Here is a 10,595-nt window from a genome sequence, read left to right on the forward strand (position 1 = left end):
TGCTTCACCAAAGCGTTATCAAGCATCTGGAGTGCTCTGCTGAATGCGTCCATTATCTTTTTATACAATCTTCTTAATATGCTGATAGAATGACTTCAAAATACATTGAGTACTGTCACTAGGAAATCTGTTACCCACCAACAAACAGGAACATTAGCCAGGCTTGTGCAACACTTACAGATCTTCAGCTGTCATATATAAACCTATAAACTGCCATAGCACCACAGACTGCCCAACTTGTTCATGACAAAAAAATCATTAAAGAATTTATTCCTATTGCACATGAAAACAAAAGTTTTAAATAGTTTTGTTTAATGTGAAGCAAGTAGCAGAAGTATCAGAACAAGAAGGTACTCAAATGAGAGCAAGTTGTTTGATGACTGGATGTAGTAAGAGGAGAAGAGAATTTGGAAATGCAGCTGGCTGGCTGCTAAAAGCCTGTTGAGGAGATGCTACATTTACCAGCTTCTCAGACTGGCGAATTCTTCAATCCTCAAAGCATGCTAGCGTTCGCTTGAGCACTTCTGAGTGTCAGCTCGGAGAAATGGTGCAGTCTCCTGATGGTGCCCCTCCCTTCCTCTCCACCCTTAGCTAGATATTAGGACCATTCCAGATGCTCTAGAATTATGTTCCTTTTGCCATCTTTGTTTTAGATTCCTGGAGACTGATTTTGCGTATCATTTGGAAGGTGAAATTATGCATTTATCAGTACAAGACATAAACACTGCAAGAGATCTGTGTATATCATATTTTTAGGCAGAAAAGTTGTATGTATGTGATGGAGTGAGCTTGCTCTGCCCTTCCAGATAGAAATCACTTTATGTAAATAAATCCAAATTTGAATTCATATTTTTTCTAAAAATATTTTTGCACACACACACATGTTTGCATTTGAAATGTCAAGTGCATCTTTCAGTGAATGTGAACAATTCACCTTCTTCCCATTAGTGGAAGTATCATTTTTAATTATATTTGGGAGTGAGAAGTGCAGATTGCTGAGAGGAAAAGCTGAGCGCTCTACCTTCCAAAAGCTTTTTTTCCCCCCAACACCTTGTTTCTGCAGACACAAAGCACTAAACTCTAGAGAAGTAGCAGTCCTATGAAGCCTTATGATGGCTTGCTTAGTCATTAACATATGAGAAGAGAAGCTCAGGAGATTCATAGGCAATGTGTCATATTGTCTTCACTTAGGCTGTGAGCTGTGCCAAGAAATATGAATGTTTGCTTGGGTCTCTGAAGGGTTTATGAAAATGCTGTTCATGGTGTGAGAAGCAATTGCATCCCAAACCAAATCACAAGTCACTGGAAAGAAGAGCATGTAGAAGCTGATGCAGAATATTAGCTGTGGATTTGTTTTGCTGAATTCTCTTTGTTCCCAGCATGGTGTTTTGTCAGTACCTAATGGTTTTGTGGATAGTGGAAAACATATTTAGTTGTGATGTGTAGGTGGTTAAATACCGATGTTTGTGGAGGATACGTTTATTCCTATACTGTTTTCTGAGGGCTCCACAGTTCATCCTGCCATAAATAATACCAGCCTGTATGGTTGGCATTATTTACTACTAAGGTTGTGACATAAATGCCTGTCACAGAAGATCATTGGAGACTTGAAAATGCCTGATGTAATATTTAAATGGGTGAGATTTGGTATGAGAAATACTTAAGTAGTAGCAAAACAGCATGAGATGATTTTAACATGATTCAGATTCTGTCTTATCTAGGGTGATTTGGGGGGAAGATGACAAGAGAAAAACATTTCTAGGTGATCAGAGAGAGTTTCTGAGACATCTTAAATCCACTGCTCCAATGTTAGTCCATGGAGGTTAGACAAACTTAGTGGAAGACTATAGAAAATTTGAAAAGCTGACACAATGTTCTGGTTGTTCCCTTCATAAACCTACTAAAAAATAATGGAAAATGAGGAAGAGGGGTTTGGGGGTTTTTTTCTTTCCAACCAGAGGAACTTTTCTGAGATGGGTCTCTCATGGTTTCCCCGGACTTTACTGGACACTCACTCGTCTGAGATGTTTGACATACAGGAGGAAGATGTAAACATGGGTTTCCTGCTTGCCAATTTAAAGGTTCTTGGTTTTGTTTTACAATAGAAGAGAAACATATTCTGAAAGCTTAGAGTTTTATAGGGTGGGGAAAAATTGTTCCCACCTTGTCTTGTAAACTTATCAGCAGAAGTAGCAAAAGCTATATAAACTGTATAACTAAGATAATTGATTCTTAATAAGGCAGGCTTCTAGCCCTACATGGATAAAAACACAGTCCCATTTTAATGTGGCTAGGAGAGCATATAAGCTGTGCCCCTGGTTTCAAGTGTTAGCTCAGTGGGTGTAACTAAGCATGGTTTTAATTTCATTTTGCTGCAATAACGATGAAGTAACAGTGCAGTATTTTCTCAGCATTTCTTGGCACTTTTTATTTAGTTGAAGCAGTGCTTGGAATATGTTAAGAGAGCTAATAAAGATAGTCATAATGACTAAAGGACATGGATTACAACTCAACTTATTTTGCTTATTTTAAAATAATACATCAATGTGGAGATTATAAATTGCATTAGCAAGGAAGACATTCTTATATTCTTTTATTGTTTTTTCCTTCTGAACAGCCTGTATCTGGTTCAGCTTTGACTTGTTTTACAGCAATTAATATATAGGAGATTTTCTATAGCTAAGAGAAAAGACTTTCAGTTCATTTGTACATTGTACGCAGAAGCAAATATTTCTTCGGTACATGATTCCCTGAAGAGAGAAAGGTTGCCGTAGTCTACACTAATATAGATCCCTATTAAGCCAAGAAAGAAGATGGGGAAGGAAACCCAAGGTCACTGTGGAATTTGCATCTAAGAGATGTACTGTCTGAAAAGTCTCTTCATTTTACCATAAAAGGGTGGAATCATTTTTACACTAGAACACAGAGCTCCAGGGGTGGGAAACTACAGAAGGATGCTTTGTGCGCTGCCATGGTAATCTGACTTTCTTTCTAATGTCAGCAGCCATTCAGCATACCATGCCAAGAGGATGCAGGTGTTGTAGAAAGGGGGGGGAAAAAAGAAAAAAAAAAGACAGCAATTGAAGTAATTYCCCTCTAAGCGAGTACTTATTCAAACCAGTGATGTGCAAGAGAAATGTTCATTAATATATTGAATAAGAAAAAATTGCTGCAATTCCTAGCCTTAATTGGAGGGAAAAAAATGAACATTGAGATACTATTTAATTTAAGCATGTAGAAGAAGAAATGCAAAAAAAAAAAGCTTGTTAATTGTAAGTAATTGTCCTTCCACTGATGTTATGAAAGGTGCTGTTCACTAAAAACCTGTAATTTTCAATTCCTGTATAATAAAAAAGAGGTGGAAAGTGTTACATACGTTTATATTTTGCAGTCAACAGAAAAGCTGTAGTCTTCGCCCCTGCCTCTCATGTTACAATTGCACTCTTACATAGATAAACTAAATTTTACAATACTGTGAAGTGTACATCCACATGAACGGGAGATAGTATTCTGTCTAGGATGAGAGAATGCAGCTGCTGTGGAAGAAAAGAGGAAATTACACTTATGTATCAGATGGTGCGTGTTAGGTCTAGGGATAAGTACAAACCGCACAGCATTTTGGGGGCTGAGTAAACCCCATTCAAGGGGAAGCCTTCTGGCCTCAGTTGTACAACTTGTTCCCATGAGGAACAACAACCTGTTCTAACATAATGAAATGAAAGTAGTGATACAAACACAGCAAGTCATCTAAGCATGTATCTGCCTATTTTAAACAAGAGTGAGGTGAGTAGAATGTTGCCAGAAGTATTTATTATCTTGACTTTAATTAATGCTACTAATTTCTCTTGCATTTAATATTACTTATATCTATTGAAGACAAATTGTGTATGAACTCTATCCAAATTTAGTATCCAAGATAAATAAAATCTCATCATTTTGAGATTTTAGAGCGGTGAGAATATTTTCAGTGAATGCTCAGAATTTCTATATTATGGTGGATTTTTTGTTTTAAAGGATCAACTGTTTTCTAAGTTCAGAAGGTTTAAATCTCTTCTGGACTGAAAATGTCACATTTTTGTTTCAAAATGTGTTTTGTGGTGTAAACAGGCTTTCATGAGAAGTGAGGATTCTGTGTTATAAAGTTCCTGAATTTTTGCATCCTGTATTCTGATAAAAACAGCAGGCAGATTGTATTTATTTATCTGCTGGAAAACTCAGTGAAGTTTTTTATTATTATTAATATTTATCTGGGATCTTAGAACCCTTTTGGGTGTTACAACATGTGCATGTGGTCAGGAACAGATCAGGTGCGTTCTAGCTCTATCTAGTGCTCCAAACTGCTAGGGCAGAAGCTACTCTGTAGAGATCTGGGTTTTGCTGTCATGAGGCTTAATGATGTACATCTGGAGCTGTTTCTTTGACATGCTATTATTTGTTTCAAGTTTAAGGATAACAAAAAGAAAGCCAAATGCCAGCAACACTGTCTGCATTTTTTGCGCGTTTCTTATTTATGTCATACTTCCAAGTTTGAACATATATTATGGGGCAAAGCAGCACCAATGTTGGTGTATACAACCTGTGTAGTTGTGTTTCTAGTTGTGCTGGGTACAAGTACAGATACAGCAACTTGCAACGAGGTGAACTGTGGAAGTAACTTTAGCTGCACTAAAGCAGTCACTTTGCAAAATTGTGTGACCTACACTGTAAGTTGCCTGGAGATATATATATATATTGTTTTTTAATTTGAAGACACCACCTCTTGTATAACACGTTCATGGAACTCACGTATACCCATAAAATGCCTGATATACGCATACCTGATGGTTGGCTGGCTTACAGTATGGGAAGGTACTTGCTCATGGCATGTACGTTTCTTGTCTGTGTCTTTGAGAATCTAGTCTACAGGGTCTGTGTTTCCTGTGCTCAGTTGGTTCTGCTGGGTACATATGGATAAGAAAGGAGTATTCTTGATTATTACTATATGATGAACCAAAATCTAACTTGTTATTTTAAAATGATACTTCACCAGATGCATTTTTTGCCTCTCTAATAAAATACTCACAAAAGTACCTTTCAGACAACTTACTGCCCAGGGAGCAGATCACAAATAGAAGTTTTTTTATTATACTGCCTTTTTTCCCATTTACTATCAGAACTAACCTTTGTTTCACATACTAGATGTTAACAGCACTTTGAGCAAAACATGCAAATTTTCATTGCTTTGGGGCTTCTGAAAGTCAGGGCCCAATTAGAAACTTTTTCTAAAGATAACTGCATAGGACAACGGATACAAAACAAACTGAGGCTTCTGGCTAGTGTGCAGGCATCTCAGATCATTTGTTCAGTTTTTTTAAAAATCCTCAGTCGTTCCCTTATCTCAAGAGAAGTTTTTTCTGAAGTTCTTTAAAATTATTCCCTTTAATCATAGAGTTCAAAAGAGGTTTGATGGAGCTTTTGACAGATATTTCTGTAAGGAAAGTAAAAGAATAGAGATTTATTCTTTAATACTGTAAATGACAGCAGATTCAACAGCTGTTTATCATCCTTCACTGTCATAGATGCTGCACTGATTAGGCACCGCACCAAAGTGCGGTAAAGCTTAAGTTTCCATCTGAACTCTGTCATGTCATATAAGGGAAGATTTCAACATTGTAGGGCTGGTGCTTTGTGCCTGACAAAATTGATACTGAAGTTTTTAGTATTCCATTTCCAGTTTAAGAATGCCATTTTGTTTTCTGGTTCTTTGCATTTCCTCTCTTCTCCCCGCTCCTTATGCTCCCCTCCCCTCATGTTCCCCTCTTCCCTAAACATCATCTTTCCAGTTTACTTCTTGTTCTTGATATTTGGATATTCAGTGGGCAGTGGAAACAGTAGCACACCTCTTATGTTTATCCAGAAAGAGTCTGTTTTAAAGCCAAATCACTGACCCTTGTTTCACTGTCCATCATGGGAGTATTCAGGGAGAGCTGAGCATATCCTGTGAGCTTATGCAGGGCTCAGCTGAGCCCCGAGAATGTCAGTATTAAGTGCTTTCTGACTAATTCACCCCTTACCAATGTGTCTAGGTGTTACATTACAGTCTGTGTGGGTATTTGTAGGATCCTCTCCTTCCTGCTGAAGCCTGTGGAGAGTACTCCACAGTTGTGAGGTTCACAGAGGACTAAACAAGATGCTCATTGCTTCAACTACAACCTTGGTCTTCATGGAAAAGTTAGGGTCAGTCTAGGGCTAAATTTATTGTGGAGATCAGAGAGGAAGGCTGTGCTTAAACCAAGTGCTCTTTCTCTGCCTCTTCGCTGAAGTCCTCCAGGGCAACTGTAACCTACATCCCCTTATACTACAGCAGTTGGAGCCAGCTCCAAGTAGCTAGTGCAAGGGGAGAGAAGGAGAACTGGGGACGACACAGGGTAAGAAGATAGTGCAGATCCCCTGCTTTTTTAGCCACCGTTGCCCACCTGTTGCCCCTGTAGGATCCAATAGGCTTCCAAGCAGCATCGGAGAAGCATTGTTTGAGATGGCAGCACGGCCTTCTGAGCATTGTGTGGCTCAGAAGAGGCAGATGTTCTGCACTGTGTTGGTCTCTGAGACTTAATGCATATATTATGTTGTCTATCAGTTTGTGGTATCCTTTCAGGCTTTGTGGTAAATCTGTAAGGGCTTCTCCAATGGAGCCTGTTTTATTTAGTGTTCAGCATTTTAATTGCACATAGACCTCTGCATCTGCAGCTCCTATAGCAGGCATTTCTCTGAAGAAACCATAAGATGTCATAATATTTGAAAGAGAAAAATGAGCATTTTTTGCTAGCACCTGTAATTTAGGTAGGAAAATAATTGGGTAGGAAGCATCTCTTATCTCTAGTTGAATCTGATATGAAAGACAGTTACAGCTTTTCAAACCTGGCTAAAACTATGAATTATCCTACAATATTTGGATGGCTCTAATTTAGGCATCTGCCAGACAGAAATATTTTAAGTTCTGTATATCAGTAACACTTGTAGAGGAGCTGTGTCTGTTTCCAAAGACCTTTTTCATTGCATTCACTTAGCACAGTAACTACTGTGGAGATGTTTGAACCAATGAATTGCTTGCATTAAATAATTTTTCTTAATAGAGAGAAGGAGAAGTTTGAATGAACTTTTATCATTCTTTCAGCTATCTTCTGAGTGGCATATTAGAAGCTCCAGGAAACCTCTTATTTGTAGATGTTGGTATACAGCTGTGCTTATTATAAGTATTATTCCTGTCCACTTCAGGAGTATTGGAGATGTGTATGTGTTTCTTTTATTTTATTTTACTTTCCATGTGAAGGACGCATTCAAAAAAAAAAACAGAAAGAGCCCTTAGTGCTCATATTACATCACTGCTAACCAACAAAGACTGTAGGGACATTCTATGAGACAAATCGTATTTAGAGCTCTTTCTTTAAGTTGGGAATGAGATGTAATCCTGACTAGTGTTTATACTGTCTCTCTTCATGGTGCAGATCCTTCCTATTTATAACAACTGTACTAGCTTGATTCTCAACTTGGGGCTTCAAACCCCGGAGCAACATTCCACTTAATGTTCATTTTGTTTGGTTTGACACTCACACATAATATTTTGCATGAGTTTGTTACTATGCTTTGCCTAAGCTGGACTGCTCCACCTGATGGTGAAATCAAGATAACACTCTCTCCTGCATAAAGGATTCATTTGAAAAAAATATAATCTTAGTGGAAACACTTAATGCTATAAGGGTATGTATGTCTTAATCCAGGACACCTGCTAACAGTGTTCTGCACCCTTTATACTTGGATGTAGAGCAGCTGAGGGTTTGTCAAGGAGTTTCACAGAGACCTTGAATCCACAGTTTTCTTTCATGTTTCTAGTGAGATCCTTTGGCTGTAGAGATGTGCTTATGCGCATCTCAAAATGCAAATGCTGCCAGAACCCAAGATGCAGCTGTGCTTTGCAAGACAAGAGTATCTAAAAGGAGTCCTTCCTGCTCATGCACAAAAAAGGAAGTACGGCTATTCTGGTTGCTGTTGATTTGGCCATGTTCTTATTGCCCATTGCAGAAATATTTAATGGTGGAAGATGTGGSGTAGAAGGGCTTGCCCATATGGTATTTTCTATCTAGGGTCCATTCAGTTGCACAGAAAAGCACATAAATTGTGTGCATGCAACAAAAAGCCAGGAAGTGCAACAGAGCTGCATATCGCCAAGGATCTTACTCTCACATCTTCTAGTTTGCCCAACTTTTTGCAGTGAAAGAGTATATGAGTGTCTTGCATGATGCTACAGTAAGTTTGTCTGTGGCACCTTTCATGTTGCCCTGAGATACCAGAGTATTCCGTGTGATAGCAAAGTCTATCATCTCTGAACAGTCATGTCTCCAGCCAGGAAAGCAAAAGACATGATTTGTCCTCTGGAGAGGATATGACTGGGATTAAGTACTGTATTGAAGGGTCCTTATATGTTAGAGTATATGCAAGGGAAGTTCTTGCTAAATATTTGAGCAGTCTAGGGCCAAGATTTTCAGTGCTGTTGAGAAGGCAATGTGAGATCTAACCACCTGGGCACAAGTGGGTTGGTGTTCAGCCTACACTCCTGTGAAATATATTCATGTAAGATCATGCTGCACTAAATGAAAACCTCTGTCAATGGGCAGGTTGATCTAATACATACTGTGAAACTTTGATGAATATACTTCTTGTATTCAACTCTCCTGGCCTTTAGAAGAAAGTGCAAATACTAAGCTGTTCCTATGGTTTTGCCTTTCACTTGTATTAACCATGTACACCTACATTGCCCAGAATAGTTTGTACAGAACTTTTTTTTTTTTTCTCTCTCTCTCTCAGACACCCTGGCTCTGGAATACCAGACAGTGCTGGAATGGGTATCCAAATCAGGTAAAAGTTATAGTGCTGTCTAAAAACAAACGTGCCACCTCTGTAGAGCTGTTTTTATTATGGGGGAGCTTTGTGTAAATATCAGACATCTTTAATGGGTTGCTCAGAAGCATTTAATAATATTACTAGGTGCTCCCCTTCTTGCTCAAGTTCAAGACAGGAAGTGTGAACAACAGCTATCCCACCTATTTTGACATGAAGCTCAGGGTCTGAAAATGGCAAACTGTGAAATCTAACTATGAGAGCAGACATAGGCAACAGTGGTAGAACAGTCATTTTTTACAAAGTTCTAGGAGCATGTTGAAAGTTTTAGCAAAGCCAGAGATTCAGCAGATTGGGAAAAGGTGGTATAGTTCTCATAAACCAGGAGACATTAAGAATTTCAGATTTAAGATTGTTATGCTGCATATAAGGTGAAAATCCCTGGCAGTTCGTGTGATTGTAGAGGAGACTGAAGAGAGAAGGTGGTTTTCTCTGTTAAGGTGCTTGAACAAGGACTATCCAGTCCTGGCCTCAAAGAAGCTGAAAACAAAAATGCTAAGGAGGTTAAAATTAACAAGAGAATTAAGAATGGCGTCAAGCCTTTGTTTTTAGTGGTGTCTGTATTTTCACTGATTCAAAAACATCAGTCTTAGTCTCTGTTCTAGGTCAAATTATTTGTCCCTGTTATAGATCAAATTATATGACTTAACTTCAAAGTCAACTCATTCATTTTACTCATTTATCTGCTTTAGTAAGGAGGGGAATGCCACTGTTAAAGAAAAATGCCCTTTCAGGTTGTGTCCTGCTGCACTCATTCCCTCTCCCTCTCCTACAGAAACAGTTTGCTCGAGTCTGAAATTTGCTTTCCTTAAAAAGATCTTCAGGAGAACAATAGCATTATACTTACTCTTTGCTAAGACTATTGGTGAGCACTGCTGAGGTTTTAACTCATTCTATGGGTAGTTAATCTGAGCCCAAATTCTGGCAGTCTTTCACAGCAGCACAGTAGCTCCAAGAGCATACCAGGATTGCAATAATACCAAGAATAACTGTAGCTCCACAACTCTGGGAACTGTTCTCTGGCAGAGGAGGAGGGAGAAGCGGAGAAATTTTGTCCGTCATTATCTGGTTGAACAGGGGTTCCCAAAGTTTGCATACCCAAGAGCTTTGAGAAACATCTTCTGCGCTTTCCCTCAGGTCATACAATTGGACATAGTTGTTAAGTTATGGAATGTGTCTAAACAGAGCTACCAACCTGCTATRAAAGATTTAGTATATTTTTGAGAAACAATAACTTTTGATCTCTGAGGTGGCTGCACTACTGACTCATTTTGCCTCTTGGTTTGATAGAACTTTCAATGTGGCTTTTGTGAGGATCAGTAAATTAATTAAATGCTACCTTTTTTTACTATTAATAATAATAATAAGCCCATTAAAGAAAAAGTATCATTATGTTTATGGCATAGGAATGGGCTTTGGAAACCCTTTCAGGAACTTCAGGAACTTTCAGGGACTTCAACCACCCCGATATCTGCTGGAAAGACAACACAGCTAGGCACAAACAGTCCTGGAGGTTCCTGCAGAGCATTGGTGACAACTTCTTGACACAGGTGGTGGAGGAGCCAAGGAGGAGAGGTGTGCTGCTGGACCTTGTACTAACAAACAAAGAAGGACTGGTGGAAGATGTGAAGGTTGGGGGCTGCCTTGGCTGCAGTGACCAT

The 10,595-nt window shown here is 38.8% G+C and overlaps 1 protein-coding gene across 1 annotated transcript in view; it reads left to right on the forward strand.

Moving 5' to 3' along the window:
• CERS6 (ceramide synthase 6) overlaps positions 1-10,595 on the forward strand; it is a 92,310-nt gene that overhangs the window by 44,190 nt on the left and 37,525 nt on the right. The window contains exon 5 of the mRNA XM_026084521.1: positions 8,842-8,892. Within this exon, the coding sequence (XP_025940306.1) occupies positions 8,842-8,892 (51 nt within the window). The remainder of the gene's footprint in view (positions 1-8,841; positions 8,893-10,595) is intronic.

This window comes from Apteryx rowi, unplaced genomic scaffold (genome assembly GCF_003343035.1).
Source record: "Apteryx rowi isolate R43461 unplaced genomic scaffold, aptRow1 scaffold_645, whole genome shotgun sequence".
Lineage (NCBI taxonomy): Eukaryota > Metazoa > Chordata > Aves > Apterygiformes > Apterygidae > Apteryx > Apteryx rowi.